At 38.0% G+C, this 23,890-nt stretch overlaps 1 protein-coding gene across 2 annotated transcripts in view; it reads left to right on the top strand.

Annotated features, from left to right (window-relative positions):
• The window catches only part of NAV3 (neuron navigator 3), a 359,287-nt gene that overhangs the window by 297,143 nt on the left and 38,254 nt on the right, over window positions 1-23,890 (top strand). The window contains exons 23-29 of one of the 2 annotated variants that reach the window (XM_054718826.1): window positions 2,066-2,149; window positions 12,787-12,898; window positions 19,768-19,889; window positions 20,973-20,993; window positions 21,675-21,847; window positions 22,129-22,194; window positions 23,438-23,591. In XM_054718826.1, coding sequence (XP_054574801.1) covers window positions 2,066-2,149; window positions 12,787-12,898; window positions 19,768-19,889; window positions 20,973-20,993; window positions 21,675-21,847; window positions 22,129-22,194; window positions 23,438-23,591 — 732 coding nt within the window. The remainder of the gene's footprint in view (window positions 1-2,065; window positions 2,150-12,786; window positions 12,899-19,767; window positions 19,890-20,972; window positions 20,994-21,674; window positions 21,848-22,128; window positions 22,195-23,437; window positions 23,592-23,890) is intronic. The other variant, XM_054718827.1, reaches the window with a different exon arrangement.

The following is a 23,890-nucleotide window of genomic DNA, read 5'->3' as shown; positions in this document are numbered from 1 at the left end:
TGTGTAGTAACACTATAAAGAGAAGCAAGAAATAATTACTACAAATGTTACAACAGTTATTTCTGGGGAAAGGAGAGGGACGGGAGTGCGGGAGGGGCAGGGGAGGAAGTCTAGGGCCTTCAGCTGTCCTCTCTCTTGACTGGGCTTAGTGAGTGCATGAATGTTTACTATGTGATAAACCAGTGAGCTTCACATCTTCATTTTGTTCACTTTTATACATATCTTCACAATTTTAAAAAGGTTAAGTATAGAAAAAAAGTGGGACATGACCTTATGTTAATTTCTAAGTCTGATGTAATGACGTTCCTTGTCATTGAAAACATTTTAAACTATAAGATAATACTCCTTTTTAAAAAAGTGTTATTTACCCTGCCCTGGCCTGTGTGGCTCAGCTGGTTGGAACATAGTCCCATACACCAAAAAGTGTCCGGTTTGATAATGGTTGGGGTGCATGTGAGAGGCAACCGGTGGATGTTTCTCTTTCACATTGATGTTTTTCTCCCTCTGTCTCTTTCCCCTCCTCTGCCTGAAGTCAATTTTTTTTAAAAAAAGTGTTATTTACCCCATTAAATCTGCTAACAAACTTTTAGTATAATTCTCGGGATGTGTGGGTTTGAGAGAAGGGGAAGGGGGGAAATGGGAGGAGGGGATCAGAAAAGAATAAAGAATCGTACTGATGGTTTGATGATGAATAGGCATGCCCTCCCCAAGTTATCTCTCTCTATATTGCAGCATCAGGAAAAGCAAGGCTGCCCAGGTTAAATTTAGAGCTCGGAACAAAGATACCTTTGTATCATGATGCTACTGGAAGGGACTTGTGCATTCTAGCTGGTGCCAATAATGGAATAAAGGTCTAGCTCTTACTAATACTGGAATAAACTTGTAGTACCCTAATTCTTGGAACTCCCGGGATCTATTTGATAATAGTGAAGGCCATTTGTCCATTGACCTCCGCCTGGGCTTTCATTCTAAAACCTTGACAACTCAGAACTTTATTCGGTATTTTACGTGTACCTCAGCTTTTCAGCTCTGCTGGAGTTACAAGGTGATGTGATGTGTTACGAGTCCTCTCACTTCCTTCCCTCAAAAAATTAATCTTAGGCAAGGATTGCCAAATGCCCTCGCACACATAGTTTATTATAGATGTAGGTTGTATCCCTTTAAGTGGACACACTATAAAATTGATCAGTTTGAGATAACATACCTGGAGTTCTCCCTCACGCCGCAGTGTAAGATTGCAGCACCTCCTCATGCTTAATATTTTGTGGGTCAAGCTATTGCAAAATGGCGTGTGAATAAAAACTGGCCTATTTTAGAGCTATAATAAGATTGTCAAACACTTAATCATACGACTTCTGGTTATCTACTGCAATAGGTATAATTCTCTGAGATTTAAAATAAAACCGCAAAGCCACCAAAAGTTAATGTTAAATAAAATAGAGCTGATGGTTATTTCTAGCTGGCCTACCTACTCTTCCTTAGTTGAAAGGAATAAAGTAGAAATAAAAGCCCTTTTATTGAAAAGAATTTGGAAAGTCAAGACAACTCTTTTCGATTCAATTCTTTGGGAGTAGGCAAAGGAAAGATAATGTTATAGCTGTCAGCAGATGCCTGACACCGGAAGGAGAGTGTCATTATAATCGAGGAGCTAACAATATCTTCAAAGGTCATCATTCAGGTACAAAAGTGAAGGCCATTTGTCCGTTGACCTCCGCCTGGGCTTTCAGTCTAAAACCTTGGCAACTCAGAACTTTATTTGGTATTTTACGTGTCAAATCCTCCACGATGGGCGAGCTAGAAGATGTCATTATTTGCAAAATGCCTTCAAGAAGGTGAACTCACATGAAATGTCAAGAGACTGAAACCCTGGTTTTAAGCTGAAGATGTTAAAATGATAGGTGAAGATTTGTGTTAATGGAGAGTCGCCATCGGAAGCTAACTATGATGGCCGTGGTGCTTCAAGAGTCAGAATGCCTGAAATTAAGCATGTTGTAGAGTGAAGCATTTTCATCCATCCACATAGGGTTCTGACATTGAACATGTGTTCCTTCCATTTTGTTCACAGGCTCACCTCGTGGCAGCTTTTGAAAAGAGTTTAGGGAATATGACTGGCCGACTGCAAAGTCTCACCATGACAGCGGAACAAAAGGTATGTCCCGGAATTGCCACTGGGGCTTAAAATAAGACGGCAAGTTGCATAGGATGTTTAAACCTATTACCTGAGATGCTGCTCCTTAAAAAAAAATACTGCAGAACATCCATCCTGTGATAAATTGGAGCAATGACAAGGTAATGCCTTTTCATATTTTCACTTAAAGATTTATGATTCAGATTAATCCATATTGGAACACACACACATATGCACACACATGCAGTTCTTTCTAGGTGATCTACTGTTTTACCTCTGACTGTAACTATTAAAAGAATACCAGCTATTAAGAAAGAGAAATAAATGTAGGGGAGGAAAGTTAGACTATTTTAGGCACAATTTGTTATACAGTTGATAAAATTGCACTCTGACAAGAATTTTCACAAATGCCAATCAGAAGGCCTGGGGCTGAGATACGCACGAAGAAGGCCTGGAACAGGTGTTAGGATTCTCCAAAGTAAGGAATTTAAGTTACAGCTCCTATGGGACAAGGGACAATCCTGTGTAATTTTTTAGTAAAAAGGACTAGTTGGCACCTGGGGGTGCTGTCTTTTAACTAAAATTAAATTATACCAAAAACTTAAAAAAATAAATAAGAAATATTTTATGGATTAGAAAAAGGAATGCCAAAAAGGAAGAAACACAGAATTTTGTTCACAAAAGCAGAAGGATGAACATTGACATGCTTCCTAGAAACAGCATGGACACTCTCCATGCGATGACCAATAACTTACCTCTGCCATTAGCGTGGTGGCCCTAGCCTGAGTCTGGATGGGTGTCAGAGACACGTGACGTTTCTCAAATGGTATGAAAGTGTTTTTTAAAGCTGCATGTGTGTATAATGTAAGCAGATGTCTACAGTTTTCATCTAATGCTCAAAGAGATTCATAATCTAAAAGGTTTTGGATATTTCCAGAATCACTATATCTATCTACAGGAATGCCTTCTATTTTGTCTTTATTCCTATAAAGTGTGTTATAGTCAAGTTTAAAAAAAACACACCACACAAACAAATGGAATGAAGAGCCCAATTAAACCAAAAGAGAAAATCAAATAGCCCTATAATTGCCTGCTATAATTAGCAAACTGTATTCTATTTGCCCTTATCTTCCTTTCTCCTATTTCATAGCTTTCTCCTGTCCATGAAAGAGAACACTGTCCATCCCTGGCAAACCTGTTCTGCAAGGGAAGATAACAAAGTCCTTTTGAACACATAAATCGTATCTTAGTCTTTTTTTGGATGAGGGTTACCATTTACCTCTTCACTGTGTAACCTAAGAAGTCGGCAAACATAATTACAAGGGCCTTTTAGGACAGCTGAATGGGAAAGAATGGAAACCTCAGAGCCCACTAGGCTTGGGTGTGAATCTCAGGGGGATCTCTTCAGTTAAATTAGCTGTGGAATCTTCCTTTTCTGACCCTCATAGTCATCATTTTAAATTGGGGCTTAAACAACTACTTTGATGAAGAGTTAGGAGGAATAAGTGAGATACTATGATAATGTCACATGCAGTGGATAATCAATAAAGGTTACCTTCTTTTACATTTCTCTGCTTTTTTTTTTCCTTTTAAAAATGTAAGAGAAACAAACTCACCATTGGCCATTTGCCAGGCATATTGCTGGAAATCTTGAAGAAGTTCAAATTAATATATTTTTGCCCCCATATTTCCTTAAACTCTTTTTTATTTGTAAATAAATATCTCATAGAAATTGGGAAAAATAATGTTGGTCTGTTCATTTATAATCCCTATGACTAATGCCTGAATATTTTAAAATACATCTCCACAAAATAAGGAATTGTTTAATTTATGCACCCATTATCCTTAAATTAGTATTGCTAAATCTATTAAATTTTCTCAGAAGATAAAATAATGTGTGAAATTGCCCTTGCCATTTTTTTAACTGATGGCTCTTCTCTAATTGAAAGCTGTACACACACATGTTAGTAACCATGTTAGTAACCTGAGATCTATAACTTGCCTGTTTCCAAGTGGTTTTGAGATTCTTATAAAATTCATTGCAATATGCTGTAGCACAACTCAGTGACAGAATCTAGTGAAATTCAGTGGAGGGATGTATCTAACAAGATGCCTGAGCCTGTATAATTACTGCCCCAAGCACTGAACTGAAATGAATGTCAGGAACACTAAGGCACAAAGCAAGACTGCTAGGCATGTTTAGTTCTCATTCTCTGAGCAGAACATAATTTAGATCAAGGAGATAAACTTTGTGGCACTGAATTCAAGAACAAATGTATTGTAAAGTTTCTCAAATTGAGGTCATGGAATAACAAAAGACAAAATCGCTGTTCAAATAGGCATTTCTCTAAAAGCTGAGCGCGTAACATTTAATCACATTTCAGTAAAACCATTTCTTCAGGGAGCTGAGATAAAAGGGTCTATTGCTCTCTGGTGACCCAACAATCCTGAGGAAAAGATTAGAGAATTCAGAGCAGAGTTCCTGGTGTTCCACAGTTTGTTCAATGTCCATTTAGTCATTTACCCAAGTTGTACTGAATTTCTACTCTATATGAGGAACTGTTCTAGCTTCTAAGAATTCAGTGTGTGTGTGTGTGTGTGTGTGTGTGTGTGTGTGTGTGTGTGTACAAATTGTTTACATCCCATTTTATCACTGGTTATAATGTAAATAGATTTTTATTCTAGTAGGTAACACACTAAATAAAACTATAGATGAAACATAGGATTTTAGGTGAAGATAAGCACCACTGAAAAATTTAAAAGTGAGAATGAGTACATTGGGAAACAAGGTAGGATGCTAATAGGATGCTAATATATAAAGGAAAAAAGGCCAGTCCTGACCAGGTAGCTCAGTTGGTTAGAGTGTTGCCCAATATGCCAAGGTTTCTGGTTCTATCCTCAGTCAGGACAGATACACGAATCAACCAATGAATGCATAAATAAGTGGAACAACAAATTGAAGTTTCTTTCTCTCTCCTTCTCTCTCCCCCCCCTCTCTCTCAAATCAATTTAAAAACAAAAGGCCAAGGTGGTTACATGCTCTTGGTTCCATACTTAATAGAGAGATTAAACTAGGACTCAAGGCCAAGTCTTCTGGCTTATTATGGCTTTAAAATATGATTTTCACAATCAGATGTCATTAGTAGTCTGAAAACTATATCAAAATTTTAGTTCCCTGTATGGGCCTAAATCACTCCCTTCAATAAAATCATTCCTTGTTTCCAAAAGCCAAATCAGACTGATTTTCTTGCTTTTCCTGTTATGTGCCTGAACACTGCTTTTAGAGACTTACATCCTGGTAAGAAAGAAAAGCACATGCATGAATAATTCAGGAGGCAGGATGTTTGGGGAGAGCTAGAATACAACAGCACAGAAACCTGAGCGTTCTCACGGGGGACCTTTGCACCTTCATGCGGCTTTGAGAGCCGAAGTGGCAGAGCAGCCTTGTCAGGTTCTGGGAGGATGGAAAAAAATAACTCGAGGAAATGGAGGACTGGATGTCATAGAGGAAGGAGCACCATGAGCATGAGCAGCCACGAGAAAAATTATTGGAGACATTAAGGAAAAAAGTAGGAATGTGGAGGGAAATATGGAACTGAGGCTAAGAAAATAAGATCCTGGTCTTTTGGAAATAAGGAGCAATTCAAAGGTTTTTGACAGTGGACTAACATGATAAAAGTGAGTGAAAATCAACCTAGCAGTAGTTCCCAGTAGTGTAACAGCATTCCCTGTAGCCACTGGAAGACCACATGTTATATAATTGCAAGTCCAATAGTAGGGTATTTGTCAATAATGCTAGCTGGAGTGTGAAATTATCTCTAGGAATTGCCCTAAAAGTAAGGCTCAACAAATCGTGATAGTGACATAGTTTGATCAAGAGTTTTACCTGGATTACAAATTCTAAGATTCTCTTAGAGAAGTGAGACCGAATGCCCTGAGGTGTCTATTGTATGAGATGGAATGACTTCTTTTCTCTGTATCTGGATGGGTATAACTATGTACCATTTTTGTCAGATTTGGAAAAATGGCAGTCAAATTATTATTTAGAGCTCTGTTTTCTTATAGAACGCCAGATGAGAAAGGCTAAAATATAAGTCAACAAAATGGCACAAATTCTGTGAGTCTATATTTTCATGATATACAAATCTATGTTTTTACATAACTACTGCTGAATCCTTGCAAAATTACTAAAGCTCTCCTCATAATCAGAAGACTTTCAAATCAGTTTCCTATAGCTGTAGTGCCAGGAATAACTAGAACATATATTAAGGTGGGCTATGTTAGTCTTGTTTGAAGGTCAGAGTGATGGAGCTCAGATATTGATCCTTATGCTAACTATAACATCTAGGGATTGTTCTTATATCTCTGTGAAACCACTTTTTCAGGGCAACTAGATAAATAGAAACTTAAACCTTAAAAATGAGAAAATCCAAAGCCAAGTATTTGGAAATAGATCATGTAGACACTAAAAATGGGTCTTGATGTTAACTCCTTCAAGTTCAGGTTAAAATATATATATGTTTTATCTTGAAGTGTTTTTAAAATTTTATTGCTAGGGTCATAAAATACATTCACTAGCCCTTTATGACATAGAATGATTTGAATCCATAAGCTATTTATTGATTCAAGTTACTTTATTGAGATTTGGTGAACTTTGTTTATTTAGTTAGAACCAGGGCTGGCCAGGTTCTTTCAGTAGAAAAATTCATGATTTTAAGCCACATATAAAGGGGTGGGGGAGTGTGATATATTCAAAAGAACTACAGCTTGATAGTGTGATAATAACTGAGTGTCAATGTGAAAAAGCGAAAGACAGGTTTAGTAGAAATTTTTAAGAGCCTAGCCTAGAAGGTCAAGTTGGTTGATGAGATTTGTTGCCAAGCTTGTGGGATACTCAACAAGGCCTGTGACCAGGAGAGATTTACAAAGAGGTCAGGTAAAGTAAGGACATTAGGTGGGAAAGAACACTAAGCAAGGCTAGTATTATAACACTAGAGTCCAGCCTGCCCCCTCTCACAGTCCGGGAGCCCTCAGGGGCTGGAGGCAGCCCGGTGATCAGGGGAAGGCAATGCCCCCATCACACCTCTGCTGCTGCCACTGCTGGCAGCACAAGCCTCAGCTGGCCCTTGTTACCTGAGCCTCGGGTGGCCCTGGGCGGCTAGGCAGCCGCCATCTGAGGCTTGCCTGCGCCTTGGGCGTCAGCTGGGCAGCTGCCATCCAAGGCTTGCCTGCACCTTGGGTCGGCCCTGGGCAGCTGGGGGACTGAGGGCGGGTCCGGCCACACCATGCACTTGCTGCCCCCTGCCCCCCGGAGGGGCTGGAAGAACTGGGGACTCTGGCAGGGCTGAGGGGACTGGGTGCCACCATCTTGTGGCTGTGGGCACCGCCATCTTTGTGATGATGTGATAGTCAATTTGCATATTCCCTCTTTATTAGATAGGATAATGTTTGATCATTTTTTTGAAGCATTTCAAGTCTGGCTTTCATAATTTAGCCTCAGAGATACATACAAAATAGAAGAGGCACTGACTCTATCTGGCTTCTTTTACACAAGACACCCTAATGCAAAACTGGAGTCTCACATAGTCAGTGGGTGTTTGGGGCATCATTATCTTGAATGGCTCATTGTAGATAAATGAAAATTTTTTTTTGATTCTCAGGTTTTAAAATACCTCTTGGCCTTTAAGAGTAAGGAAGGATATTTAAAGCAAAGACGGGAAATCATATGGAAAGAGAAATATGGTTCTAGTTGGAGTGAAGTCTAAATGGGTCTCTACTGAAATAAGAAAGAAGGAAGGAATTTTTGCACATATGGAGAGATAACTAGTTCAGGCTAGAAAAGATTTTCAATGTAGAACTTCATTATGTTTTTAATTAAAGAGGATGAAATAGGTGCTTGTTTATACTTATAACGCTATCCTAAAAATTTACTAATATGAATTTGGTAAACTAATATTTTCATAGATGTGATTTTTCCAAGTTATATAAAGAATATTACTTACCTAGTTATTCTTCCTTTCGTTTTATTGTGTCACACTGCATAACAACTAGTCTACTAATATGTGTTATTTTAAACAAGATACTCTATCCAGCAAAGCTATCATTTAGAATAGAAGGTCAGATAAAGAGCTTCACAGATGAGAAAAACCTAACGGTGTTCATCACCACCAAATCAGCATTACATGAAATGTTAAAGGGTGTTCTTTAAGAAGAAGAAGGGGGAAAAAAGATAAAAATATGAACAATAAAATGGCAATAAAAAGATAAAAATATTAACAATAAAATGGCAATAAATACATATCTATAAACAATTGAATCTAAAAATAAACAAGGAACCTAATGAACAAAATAAACTGATGAATAATATAGAAGCAGAGGCATGGAACATGGAACAGACTGACAAAACTCAGAAGGAAGGGAAGAAGAGTGCAGGAAGAGATTAACCAAAAAATTTCTATGCATATATACATTACCCATGGACACAGACAATAGGGTGGTGAAGGCCTTGGGCAGGGTGGGGTGGGGTGGAGGAGGGAAATGGAGGAAAGGGTGGACACCTGTAATACTCTCAACATCTACACTAATAAAAGAGAAACATGCAAATTAACCATCACTCCGCTACACCCACAAGCCACGCCCACCAGCCAATCAGGAGTGAGTATGCAAATCAACCCAACCAAGATGGCGGCCAGCCACGGAGCTGGAGCAAGCAGGAGGCTTGGGTCTCCCTGGCAATGGAGGAAGCCAAGCTTCCCACCCACCCTGGCTGGCCCTGGCCTTTGCTCAAGGCTACAAAGTTTCAATTATAGAAGATAAAATAAATCCTAGATACTTGCTTTCAGCCAGCCCTGGCCTCTGCTCAAGGAGGTGCTGAAAAAAATAAAAAGAAAAAGAAAAAAAGGAGGGGCTGGGACCTTGGGTTGCCAGGGGGTGATCAGGCCAGGATGGGACGGCAGGGGCCATTGGGGGTAAGCAGACCAGCAGGAGGGCCAGTTGGGGGTGAGCAGGCTGACAGTGGCGGTCAGTTGGAGGTGATCAGGACAGCGGGGGGTGGCAGTTTGGAGTGAGCAGGCCAGCAGGGGGGCAGTTGGAGGTGAGCAGGCCAGCAGGGGGGCAGTTGGAGGTGAGCAGGCCAGCAGGGGGGCAGTTGGAGGTGAGTAGGCTAGTGGGGAGGGGAGGTGGCGGTGAGCAGGCCAACAGGGGGGTCAGTTGGGTGTGAGCAGGCTGGCATGGGGGCAGTTGGGGGTGATCAGGCTGGCGGGGGGGCATTTGGGGGCGAGCAGGCCAGCAGCAGGGGGCAGTTGGGGGCGAGCAGGCTGGCAGGCAGAGTGGTTAGGGGCAATCAGCAGGCAGGCAGGCAGGTGAGCGGCTAGAGCCAGTAGTCCCGGATTGTGAGAGGGATGTCTGACTGCTGGTTTAGGCCTAATCCCTGTAAACCGGCAGTAGGACATCCTTCGAGGGGTCCCAGATTGGAGAGGGTGCAGGCTGGGCTGAAGAACACCCCCCACCCCTGTGCATGAATTTCATGCACTGGGCCACTAGTAAGTATATATTTTAAAAATCAAGAAAATAAGATACTTAATATTAGAAAGTGACAATTCTTCTATCTCATATTAAACACAATTTTCTAAAAAAGCAACATTTCCGGAACATTCTACTTCTAATCTTTTCAAAACACTGACATTGAAATAAGTCAGCTAACTCATAAAATTAAGCAAAAGTTTTTAGACCTTTGCATAAGATCCCATTTCTATTTTTCCTATTTAAACCTAAAACCAATGTTCTAGCAGACTTTTAATTCACAATACAAGCACTACTGGTTCTAAATTCAAGAATGAAATCTGATTTCTATTCATATTTAATGCATGTTTATAACATTACTATTTGAGTTATGTGATTCATTAAATATGCACCATATATATCTTTTTGTGAATAAATTTCTGAATGCAGAATGAATTTTATGTAAACATTTTATTTCTTGGATGATTTATTTCAAAGAAAAGTAAATTAAATTTGATAAACATTCTGTTACTTGTTGGGCAAGGACAGAATATAGACAGAACTTGGAGAGACTGAGAAATGTGATAAATTGGATCTGAATTTTGTGTATGACATTGGAAATTTTCCACAAACATGATCTTTTTCTTTTATATAAACAAATACAAATGAAATTACAGTCAAGTGTTTGAAAATCTCTCTACAAATCCAGGAGGTTGTATTGTATTTTCATTATGATATTCTTTGACTTTTAAGCTATTAGAGGTCTATAAAAGGGTTTGCTTTAAAAAAAAATCTGTCATTGGTTAGGAATATGTCAGATATCTAATGAAAATAGATATAGGAGGCACCAGTTGTCTATTCCAAACCTGGATCTCATTTAATTTGCATTGTCTATGTTTTTTGTAAGTGTGTAAGGATAGAATCATCACTGGACATTCCCATGTATGTAGCAGTTTCCTTCAAAGGCAATTGTCATAATCCTACTTTTTTTTTTGTATATTCTGGGAAGACTTGAGTAGGGATAAACTATTTACCTTGGGATGAAGAACCCAAGCCTGATTCTGCCAGAGATGCTAGAGAAAATGATGAATAACAAATATATCATCAAGGAATTCTCCCTCTAAGAGGCTGACAGGAATTCTAATTTTTAGGATTGCCATCACTACCAAGAAGGATACTTCTTGTTTTTAAGCTCCTGATGGAAATATGGTCTATGCTGAAAAAGTACTCTTTCTTTTTTTTTTTCTTTGTTATCTTTCTCATGGTGTATCAAATCTGGTATAAATTTACTTAAACAAATATGAAAGATTAAATTTATCCAGGAATTTTCCTTGGGACATACCTTAAAATTACCTAAGTTCAATAAAAGATAGATCTTTTCTTAAATTTTTATTTTTAAACTTTTTTGTAATTTAACTATTTTTAAGGACTAATACATATATTTTATTCACTTTTTTAAAAATCCTGTGTTTTTTGGCTTGGTGCAATTTGGTCTCCATACTAGGAATTTTATTGGATGAAAAGTATCAAAATTTAAAATGACCTTGAATATGCCAGAAGAATTTAATAAGATTACATTTAATAGGAATGAGTTATGGATGAGTTCCATGTTTTATACTTAAATATAAAGAATCCATCCCCCAAGTGCTAAATATAGGAGGCAAAAACCTAAAATCACTTATTTGACAAAAACGTGGAATTTCCAGTTGATAGTAAATTCAATATGGTCACCAGAACATACTGATATTTAACCCCTTGCACTCGCTTTTTTCTCGATTCCTTTATTCTACTCGGGATTTAATTTTTTAAATACCCCGGATTTTACAAAGCGTGGCAGTAGAATAAAAAACTGGAGTTTCTTTTCATACAAACTTATTTATCTGGATTTTTTTATATTTCAAATTATTGATACATTCAAAGAGTAATTTTAATCTCGACATCTGAGTGCAAAAGGTTAACTTTGCAATTTGACCACAGATTGCATGAATAAGTTTGGTATAAAATAAGCAATGTGATATCATGCTTCATGTTGTACTGCTCAGCTCTGGGTGCCACCCTTTGAAAAGAATAAGGATTATTCAGATCATATTTATCCTATATAATAAAGTGGTAATATGCAAATTGACCATCACACTCTCACAAGATGGCTGCCTACAACCAGGCTGGCAGGGGCGTTAGTGAGGGACAACCAAATGACTGAACACCAGGCTGCATGGGGTGACCAGGCTGGCAGGGGGGTTAGTGAGGGATGACCAAATGACTGAACAAGCAGGCTGCATGGGGCCACCAGGTCGGCAGCGGGGGAAGTTGGGGATGACCAAGCCAGCAGGGGTGGGCACTTGGGGGCAACCAGGCTGGCAGAGGGGGGCAGTTGGGGGTGACCAGGCTGGCAGGGGGGGCAGTAAGAGGTGATCAGGCCAGCATGGGGGGCAGTTAGGGTTGATCAGGCCAGAAGGGGGGGGCAGTTAGAGTTGACCAGGTCAGCATAGGGGGGCAGTTGGGGGCGACCAGGCCAGCAGAGGGGGCAGTAAGAAGCAACCAGCAGGGGAGGGCAGTTGGGGGTGATTAGGCTGACAGGGGGGGCAGTGAGGGGCGACTAGGCCAGTGGGGGGGCATTTGGGGGTGACCAGGCTGGCAGGTGGGGCAGTAGGAGGTGACCAGGCCAGCAAAGTGGGGCAGTAGGGAGCGACCAGGCTGCAGGGGGGTGAGTAAGGGGTGACCAGGCCGGCAGGGTGGGCAGTTAGGGTGATCAGGCTGGCATGCAGAGGCAGTGAGGGGCAATCGGGCCAGCGGGGGGGGGCAGTTAGGGGTGAGCAGGCAGGCAGGCAGGTGAGTGATAAGGAGCCAGCAGTCCAGGATTGTGAGAGGGAGGGGTCTCGGATGAGAGTGGGTGCAGGCTGGGCTGATGGACCACCCCCCCCCCCCGTGCACGAATTTCATGCACCGGGCCTCAACTAAGAAAAAAAAAATTATTTCTCCTTTACATTTAAGTAAGTAATAAGTTGTCAGATACAACTTGACAAGGTGAGCCAAATATCCATATCTCCCAGGGCATTAGCACTACATAAATCAAACCCATTGGATGGTGAATTTTGAACAACAGGAACGGTTTACTTTTCTTTCTAGGGATTAAAGCTTCTAATCTGTTTGTTTCACAGGAGTCTGAACTCATAGAACTAAGAGAAACAATTGAAATGCTGAAGGCCCAGAATTCTGCTGCTCAGGCTGCCATCCAGGGAGCACTAAATGGTCCAGATCACCCTCCCAAAGGTATATTTAGAAAGATTGCCATTTTGCATCCAATACATTCGTACTTTATTTTATTTACTAATTGGATAAAAGCTGCTTTTACTCAGTGACTTTTTTTTTATTATGAGTATGTGGTATTAATGTAGTCAGAATCTCAGAATTTAAGAGTGGCTTTCATTGTTAAATAATTTTTAAACTGATCTTAAAGAATTGGCTTCTATAGTTATATACACATTTCTCTTCACTTGATTTGGTGAAGGTAAGGATGTGTGATTGGTTAATGCATTTATATCTGACCTCAAGCAAAATAAACCCAGTAAGGAGTATGAAAATCTAGATCTATATAAAAAAAATAAAATCAAAGTACAAAGTAGTGGGTTTAGAGCAACTCATCTGGGAGGTAAGGACAGTGAAAATGTACAGTTTTTGTAGAGAATTTAAAAACAGTAAGACAATGACTGAAAGTTGGTCTGTTTTTCATTATTACTATGTGTCAATAATTCTAAACAATAATGCAATCATTTTCTCTGCCACCACCCCTGATGAACTCCTGATGGTTATGTTGCCTATACTGAAGAAAAATGCTCTATGTTAATATCTTATTCTTTTTTACATAAATTCCACTAATGCACATTTCAGCTCTTTTCAATAGCATTCAGTATGCTCACCTCTTTACCTAAATTCTGAATGCCTGTCACCTCTCTTCCCATTTCCAGATTAATTCTAGGAATTTTTTATGGAATTTTTCAATGTCTTCAGCAGCCAGTCACACTTAGACCACTGGAATGTTGCTTCTCTTCTCACCACTCCACCAAAACTGTTCCCTTCAGGATCAATAATGACTTATATGACATTAAATTCAATAAAACACTTAAAATTCTTATTGCATTTGACATGGTAACAGCATTTGATATTAATGCCTATTCCTTCCTACTTGAAACATTCATTTTTTTTTCTAATGTTCATGATGTCCACATTTCTAGTTTTTTCTTCTGCTTCTTTGAAATCTCTTTTAAAGTTTCTTTTGTAGGTTAACTCATTTGTATCCATTTGTTAAAAGTTGGTATTTCTTAGGACCCAGTCCATTATGATTTTTTTACATTATGATTCTCTCCATCCTACCTAAAATTTTATACAAAATCATCTAGTGCTCTAGCTTTGTCATTTATGTGTTGCCAACTGTCAAATCTATCTCTTCAATCTAGGATCATCTCTTGAGTCACAGATCTGTATATATAGCTGCCAAAGAGGGAACTCCATTTGGTTATCTTTGGATGTCTGTGTGTCAGCTTTAACTCGACATCTTCAAATTTGAAATTGTCATCTTCTCTCTCACACCTGCTTTGCCATCAGTGTTCCTTGCCTCAGTAAATGGCACCTTTCTTACAGCCAGAAATCTGTATGTCACATATAAATTCTCCTCTCCTCACTCAAGAAATTGCCAAATTGATTCCACCCCTTGACTATCTCTTGGATCTGTTCCCCTTTCCCTGATCCTACTATCAACATCCCTCATCTCCTCCCTGAACCATGGCCAGAAACTCCTAAAGCCTTCCTGCTCTTCATCTTACACTACTTTACCTCACTCTTCACACTGCAACTAGAGCAGTTGTCCAACAACGTGTATCTCCATACATGTATCTCATATTGCCTTTAGGATGAAATACAAACTCCTTAGCTTGACACAATCTCTCTTTTTCAGCTACATTTAGGCAACAAATATTTATTGATTACCAATCATGTGCTAGACACTGTTCTAATACCTTGCTTTTTTGTCATATTGCATATTTCATATTTCACCTAGCCTGAACATCTTCCAGTTCTTCAAAAGTTCTTTATATATTCTGTTTATTCTGCTTGGAACTTTCTACCCTGTTTGTGCAGCATAAAAATTTTTTGAGACCTTGCAAGAATTAGCCTAAGTATGCCTCCTTGACCCTTAAACTGGATGAGGTCCTGTTGTGATGGGTTTCTGGCTATAGCTGTCCTTCCCCCATCAAAATGTGCATTATACTTTGGTGCCTTGATTTACTTAATTTACTGCCTCTCCTGCTCTATGGTAGGGTGGTATGTTTTCTTAATCCTAGTGGCTGTGATGATGCCTAGCCTATGAAAGGTGCTTATTCAAATTTTATAGAAAAGAATATAATTTTTAAACATAATTTAAATTTTAGGAAAACAGTTATATAAAGTGAGACATACTAGTTCTCTAGAGACTACTTCTGTTAAGAATTTAGCAACTTTGCATGTGGGGGAGTTGATTACATGCTGCATGGAAAATTACTGCATATTTAAAGCTTATCTTAGAGCTATAACAAAGCAGCTTATGTTCTAAAGCTTCGTGTCCTAAATAGGTCCAGAAGGGATTTTAAAAAGCTTAATCCTTTCTTCAACACAGTAAAGTCACTGAAGTAAAACTTTCTGGGAGGATTCCTTTTATTTTAGGCAACAGGTAGCTTAATGTTCCTACTAGAATTAAAAATATAGGAATTTCTTGGCTCAAAAATGGGGAAAGGGTGCCTAAAGTAAATACAAGTGATACAAAAAAAGATTTAAAAATAATTTGACAAGATTTAAAGCTGACAAAAAGAAATAGTTACACAAATAGTTATAAAGGGTTCAATATAGGTATATAGGATATTAAAATTCAATATTAAAATCAATGAACACAAATTGTGACTTACTATATGGAGAAACTTCACAGTAAATTGGACTTATTATGTATATTTTCTTGAGTTATTAAGGTGACTATATAGGCTATACATCTGTCTTCTTAAATAATAAAGGTTTTTGAGACCTTTAAAATCTTTATGTCAGGAAAAAATTTAACATGTAATCTTAAGTTATGTATTTGGAGTGAGGCAGCACTTTTACAGACAGATCAAACTATGGTAAAATCACATAGTGATTTATAAAGTTATGTTAACCTTATACTTTCTCTGTATTTGTGCATCACATTTATTAATGAAGCCTGATAAATAATAGCAGTCTGTAATAGAATAAATTTATTTATTTACTCACAAACATTATCTGAGCATCTGCTGTGTATTAGGCACTCTGTTTGATCTTGAAATACAAAGATGCAAGGAGAGAGAGAGAGAGAAAGAGAGAGAGAGAGAGAGAGAGAGAGAGAGAGAGAGAGAGAAAGAGAGAGAGAGAGAGAGAGAGAGAGAGAGAGAGAGAGAGAAAGAGAGAGAAAGAGAGAGAAAGAGAGAGAGAGAGAGAGAGAGAGAGAGAGAGAGAGAGAGAGAGAAAGAGAGAGAGAGAGAGAGAGAGAGAGAGAGAGAGAGAGAGAGAGAGAGAGAGCCAGTGTACTCAAGGGCTCACAATCCATTCTAACAAAAGGTAATTTATGTATATTATATATAACAATTATGACTTGATAATTAAATAATTGCTATAAGGCTGAAAGGTAAAGGTAATGGAAATTTGTATTTATATTTTTCAAAACCTGCTGTTGCTTTTTAAGTCACTACCTCTGTGCATAAACATGGAATAGTATATCCTTAAGATATACCAAATACAATTTGACAAAACATGTATTAAATTGCAGTCAACAGTAAATAATTAAATGTCAGGCAAACATAGTTGTGTTGAATGACTAATAAGAATAAATTTATTCAGTGAGTACTTATTGATTGCCTATCACATGCGATACACTCTGTACAAAGCCCTGAATATAAAATGGTAAACAAAATAGACATAGCCTTTGTCTCCATCAATGTTTGATCTGTAGGAGGCAGAAAGTAAACAATCGTCGTGATCACTGGTGTAGCTAATGTGCATGCCCAAGTAGTTACAAGTTCTAAAATAGATGAGGACAGGTGTCAGAGAGAGTGAGGGCACCAGGAAACCTCCTGCAGGTGGCATAGTCCGGAAAGGCCTCTCTAATTAGCAACAAGTGAGAGATCCAAGGAATAAGTACCAAGTCATATTTTAAAATAAGAGAGGAATATTCAAGAAGGGTCTTGAGACAGAAAATAGATTTTAGTGCCTTTATGAAATTAATACAAGGAAGGTAATGAGCAAAGGTATAAGGTAAATAGAGCCAGGTTGGAGAATAAGTACTGACCAGATTACTGAGGGACTTTTAGGCCATATTTAGGAATTTAAATTACTTTTATTCCTATTAAAGTGGGAATCTATTGAAAAGTCTTAAGTGAGGGAGTGATGATGAAGTTTTTCTTTTAAAAAGATTTCCCAGCTACTGTTTGTAGAATGGTACGCTTCGGTAAAAAAGAAGGAATTCTTACCATTTGCAATAGCATGGATGGAACTGGAGAGCATTATGCTAAGCGAAATAAGCCAGTCAGAGAAAGATAAATATTATATGATCTCACTAATTTGTGGAATATAATGAACAACATAAACTGATTAACAAAAACAGATCCAAAGACAGAGAAGCATCCATCAGACTGTCAAACCTCAGAGGGAAATTAGGGGAGGGTGGGGGTAAAGGGGAGAGATCAGCCAAAGGTCTTATATGCATGCATATAAGCCTAACCAATGGACACAGATACCAGGGGTGTGAGGGCATGAATGCGGGGGGTGGGGGGACAAATGGGGGATAAGAACACATATGTAATACCTTAATCAAAAAAGAAAAAAAAAAAGAATGGCTTGAAGGTGCATAAGTTGGACAGGTATTCTTGCTGTCAAGCAGGTAAGTGATGGTTTTGATTTGAACTGGGACAGTGGTGGTGCAAAGGGTGGAAAGTGGAAAATGAATATTGGAATAAACACACACCTAAAATATATACTTTGAAAGTAAGCTTCTCCATTCATTCAGATTCTTGTATTTGTTTGGTCAACCATTTTTTATCTAGTTCTGTGATGTTCTATGTACTGAATCAAATACTTATAAGCCCAGGAAAGGAATTGTTAGAGAAAAGTAAAATGCATTACCTTCATTCTATGATATTATTGAAAGTATGACTTTGTTAATCTTTATTGGAAATACAGTCACAGTTGAACATAACTAATACCTCTAAGGACTACTTTTGACCTATGATTACAAGAATTTACCTATCTTTTTAAAATTGGGGATTAATAAAAGTCAAATACAATTTATTATCTGGATATAATAAAAACTCTGGATATTTTCATGCTTAATACATCTATCTTTGTGAAAGTCATTTATTAGGGCAAAACTACATCTTGTTCAGAACAGCTTATAGACAACTACAGAAGACATTTCAATCACAAATAAATACCTACACACATTTTTCTATTGATTACTCATCTAACCTTCATATTAGTTCAGAGATATCATGTTCTTATTTTTGAATCAAAATGGCACAGAATTATATAGCTTGGTTTAGCTTTTTGCTTTGATAATATTTTTGGCATGCAAAATCAGTAAATGTTATCATTATTTTTAGAAATTAAGAGACCAAACTCAAGGGATTCTGAAAAGTTGCTCTAGTTTTTCTCCCATATAAAATTTGTCAGAATGTTATTATATTAATGGAAAAATTATAGCGCTTATTGATATAGATGTATATAAGTGTAAGGATGGAGACATGTTTACATATATTATATACCCACATGTATATTTATTTATTATATCTTTTTAAAGTAACCAGTTACAGTTTCATTGGCATGGATCATTTTACTGATAAACCAGTCAACTGGAAAGCTTTGATTTTATACTATTATTTCTATGGAAATTTTTTGAAAGCCATATAATAATTTGTAATATCTTATAAGTTCCATTGAGATTTATGCTTGATTAATCTTTATTGATGCCAATTAAATAAAGTAATAGAAATAGCCTAAAAGCAGATTTGACCTTAAAAATAATTTTTAAACTCTTTATGTCTCCACTAACAATTAATATCAAGTCACTGTAAGTAGATAAATTTTTAATTTTAATAACTATAAATAAATTTTATAAGCTGATTGTATGGAGTAGGTCAATATCTTCAAAAAGAGATTAAATATAAAATGCTACCCTCCTTAAAATATGTAACTCGAGAAGTAGCACATGCTTTTTAGAAGTACATGGCAGTTAGCACACCAGACATTAGAATCAGTCCAGGTCTCTGGTTGGCTTCTCTGGTTTTCAGCTGAGTGACTAAGAGAAAATTACATTAACTGACTCAATTCACTTCAGCGGTTTACGTAAAGATTAAAATTAGATGTTCCCAGGGCAGAGTAAGTACAGAATAAAAGCTGGCTTTATAATTACCTGTTGTTATTTTTACTGTTACTATTGTTCCAAGTCATCAGCAGGGGCTAGGGGTAAGATGAAATGTTTTCTGTGTAATTCATGAATGCAGTCTACACATTCTCTCTCTCTTAGGGCCCTTCCTCTCATTGTCCCTTCCACTTTGTCCAGTCACTTAACTTCCTTGCACTTCAGTTCCGAACCTGTGAGATGAAGTGCTTAGATGACTGCCAAGATTTGTTTTGGCTCTAACATGGTATGATTCTATGAAATGGACAGTTAATATATTTGACTTCAGTAACTTTATTCAAAGCACACATACTAAAAAGACAAAATTAATTCCCATGCTATTATGAGTTTCCACTGACTCCATGAAACTAATCATTTGAAATAAATTGTTTTGGAAGTGCAGTTTGATCCAGGTATTGAGTAGAATCACTAGCATAGCATTTCATTTTTGGACAAAACTCAGCACTCATTAAACCACCAGTGCTGGAGGCTTGTATGAGATGCCTATTGAATCTTAATGCAGATAAGCCAGTTAATTAAAGCAAGTATGGCTGTACTCTATTAAACTTATAAAACCAAACTGCATTGAAATGATCTTACAAAGCTACGTTGACTTTTATTAGCAGAATGCCTCTCAGAAAACCTAAATTCTAATTTGTTCGTAATTATTAACTCTTTATGAGCAAATGTGATCCTCTCTATCTGTTGCTAGATCTCCGCATCAGAAGACAGCATTCCTCTGAAAGCGTTTCTAGTATCAACAGTGCCACCAGTCATTCCAGCATTGGCAGCGGTAATGATGCTGACTCCAAGAAAAAGAAAAAGAAAAACTGGGTAAGCTCTCCTCACTCAAGGAACTCTGAGGCTCATTGTTGCACAGTGGATCAGGCTTTTTATCCTTTGGGGCTTTAGCGATGTGCAGCAGTTTGTAAAGAGTCTCATTCAGTGACTGGCACCTCAAATGCTGCACTCGTCACCAAGGTTAGGGTGGCATGGTGCTGAAGAGCATGTTTTAGATTTGGGACTAAACTTGGGTTTGAATTCCTGCTCTGCCACTTTTTCTTTTTTTCTTTTTATCTCAGGCTGATTACTTCACCTTTTGTGGGGCCTAAATATTCTCATCTGTAAAAATAAGATGAGTAATACTGACTTTGTAAAGTTGTTGTAAAGAAAAATAACATTTGTAAATAGATGACTTACTATAGGGATTTATTGTGCAGATGGAGAAGAAAAAGATGATGATGATTATAGTGGTGATGATGATGATGATGATGATGATGGTGATGATGGTAATGGTGGTAGTGATGGCAATGATGACGATTGTGGTGGTGATGATGATGGTGATGGTGATGACATTGATGATGATCGTATGAAGGTGATAGTGATGATGATGGTGATGGAGAAAGAGAAGAAATGGAGTTGATAAAAGGGAAAGAAGAGACCATGAAAGTCTTCTCACTCCTCACATCAATAGGGTTTTTCATTTGAATAAAGTTTCCCCGTGTAAGAAATCAACTACATTAATGTCTGCTTTATTTTTTTTAGCAGGAAACTATAGCAGGAATATGGAAATGCACTTTAACAGAACTAGTTTGCAAGAGATATTATTTATGATAATATTAAGCAATTTCTTAAAATAACTGAGGGGAAGATGCTATCATTGCAAAAATGTTTAAAACAATGAAGTAAAGGATTTTGCTTAATGCCACGAAACAAAGCAGATTTTAAATAAGTACAACTCTTGATGGAATCTAAAATATAACTCTCAGAAGATTTTCCTGGAGTACCTTCTATGAATAATGAGAGAAATATCTTTTTTTTTGTTTTAAAAAATGTTTATGCAGGTAATATTTTAAAATACTGATCAGCCTTCATTCCCTTGATTTGTAATTACACACTCTTTCATGTTTCTGCAAGGTGAACTCTAGAGGAAGTGAGGTGAATATAAACTGTGGGCAATTTGGCATGCATCTATATAAAACACCCTACCTTGGCATGAATGCTATTTATTTTGGCAGTAGGCTTTTATACCCTTTAAAAGCAGATTACCTTGTATGTCTTTTCTTTGTGTCTTTTCACTTTAATCTCAAATTTTAAAAAGAAGAAGTAAAACCATTTTCTGAATAGAGCTGTAGGGGATACCGATTCTGGTTTTAAATAGTATGGGAATTGAAAATTTGAATAGAAAACCACAGTTAATGAAGTGTTAGGTGAATTTGATTTAATTTTGCTTTTTAAGTTTATACTGTCAGCAGGACATGACTTGATTGTAGCGCTAAAGTGGCCATTTAAAACAAATTGCCTTGAAGAGAGAAGCATTGGGAATGAAATCCCTTCAAGGTACTTAGTTTTAAATGAGTGCTCTGACAGCCATGCCCTTGACCCTGCACTATTTAAAAGCCTTCCATGTTTGCGCTACGCTGGATTAATACAAGAATAAAACAAAAACACAAAACATGGTATCTTTTTTTTTAGAGATACTGTGCTGCAACTGTTAATACTCTGCTTTTACATACTGACCCCAGGCAGTGGCTAGGATGGCACCTGCAAACTAACGCCCCAAAGCAAAATTCTCCAAGTGCAAATAGACAAGAAAGGTAATTTCTGTCCTTTTTTCAGCTGAGAAGCTCATTCAAACAAGCCTTTGGGAAGAAAAAGTCCACCAAGCCTCCTTCGTCACATTCGGACATTGAAGAGCTCACGGACTCATCACTTCCAGCATCCCCCAAGTTGCCCCATAACACTGGTGACAGTGGGTCTTCATCCATGAAGCCCTCGCAGTCGGCCTCAGCGTAAGTCACTCCCTCTGCAGAATGCTGAACGTTTTTTGCCAACAACCTCAGGCCTAGCCCATACTTGTGTTCTAAAGGTCATCAGGTTGTGCTGCTACCGAATCTCCTTACCAGCCTCTTTCAGAGCTTCCTTAGAATGTCAGGCAGCGTTTGTTTCAATCCTTTCATCTATTAGAATTTGAGTGTTTCTTGATCTCATTCTCCACTTTCCCAAGTTATTATTCTCACTTCTTTTCACTTGCACCTGTCCATGGATCTGTCTAACTGTGCGTTAAATGCAGGTCACCCCTTGTCTGGCCACCAAAGAAACGTCGAAATGGCCCTGTCATCTACAAGCATAGATCCCGGTAAAATGGAGTGTGATGCATGAAAACTGCAAAGAGCCAGGTTCTAACCTAGAGGGTGTTTGCTTTTGCTTTTTCTAAAACCACTCGCATGCGTTTCAACAATCGAAACCTCCTCTGTCTTTCTGGTTTTGAAGCAAAATTTCGTTTCCTAAAGCCAAACCGCAATCCATTTCCTTTAATTGTATGAGATAATCCAGCGCAGCGTTTTTATCATAGCCCGCCACTTGAATTTACAAGATGGAGTGCAGACTGTAGAAACGTGCTCTGATGCGCCTCTTTGTTTTACATATCATTTAAATCAGATTTCCTTGTATGCCCGTGACAATGACTAGCCTAGAACTGTCATATAGAACAGGGCCACTAAGGACCATGTAAGACACTTGTGCATCCTAAAAAATTTCATAACTCACAGAGGAAGGAAGAACACACTAAGATTTTATGATCAGCGACCTGGTTCTCACATTTTAAATAACAATGGTATCCGCTGCAAAACAAATTCTTTTGACGTATTTTCTACAAAGGTGTCCACAAAACAATAACAGAACAACAATGAGGATGTAATGTATATGACCTTTCAGCAGCCCTCGACTAGCCTGCTTTTATGGGCTGAAATCTGTGATTTAGCTTCATTAGCTGTGATCCCCTGAGTCAGCTGAGCCTAGCTGGAGGATTATATAACACTCATCCATTATTTCCATGTTCAAAACTAATCTCTCTGATTTATTTCCTACAATATGTATATTGAATTTTCATGGTAACTTGAAGATGGTATTATGACAAATAAGGTTATTCTTTGCACAATTTCATAAAACAAGAAATCAACATTTTAAGAACATAATAACTTCTCTTTAAAAAAGAATATTTCATATGTTGCAAATAGAGAGTTCAGTCCCTTGGAAAAGGGTAGAATGAAATGTAATATCACTACAACTCTGCAGCCCATAAATTTCAGCAACAAGAGGCTTTTGAGGGTCATTTTATTTACAGTAATAATAGACTGTTTTCATACTTCAGAAAATAGGAAGAGAAGGTTAAAGAAAAAGATAGTTCCTATTTCCAATTGAGAACCTGTGACTGTATTACTGTGTGTAAAACTCTTTCTCCTTTTCTCTAGGTTTTGCCAGCAGCAAATAATTTCTGTCCCTGCTGGTTAATATTACAGTTCAGTCTTCAAGAGAAGCATTGCTTTTCCTAATCCTCCGGCTTCCCCCAACCACCAATTTGTGTTTGTTTCCTTTTTCAGCATCTGTGAATGCACTGAGGCTGAGGCAGAGATAATTCTGCAGCTGAAGAGTGAGCTCAGAGAAAAGGAATTAAAATTAACAGACATTCGGCTGGAGGCCCTCAGCTCAGCTCATCACCTCGATCAGATCCGGGAGGCCATGAACCGGATGCAGGTCGGTGCTGACGCGAGGAACACTTGGAGGGATGGACAATACAGCTTACTTCCTTCTCTCAGTTATTTACAAAAACAGATCTCACTGCACACCTTTTCATGGAAACGTACTGTTTATTCAATCTTTGTAATTTATTTCTTAATACCAAACGAAGAAATCTCGGATGTTGGAAGTGGGAAACCAAACTGGTCAGTTGCACACACAGACCAATACACTTACAGGTGATTGGATGCACTTGGCAGCTAAGATTTTAGCGACAGCTATAATCCTTGCTTCTTCACTTTTCCATGATTGGCCTT

Source organism: Eptesicus fuscus, chromosome 7, assembly GCF_027574615.1.
Source record: "Eptesicus fuscus isolate TK198812 chromosome 7, DD_ASM_mEF_20220401, whole genome shotgun sequence".
Lineage (NCBI taxonomy): Eukaryota > Metazoa > Chordata > Mammalia > Chiroptera > Vespertilionidae > Eptesicus > Eptesicus fuscus.
This window is presented reverse-complemented; position numbering and strand designations above follow the sequence as displayed.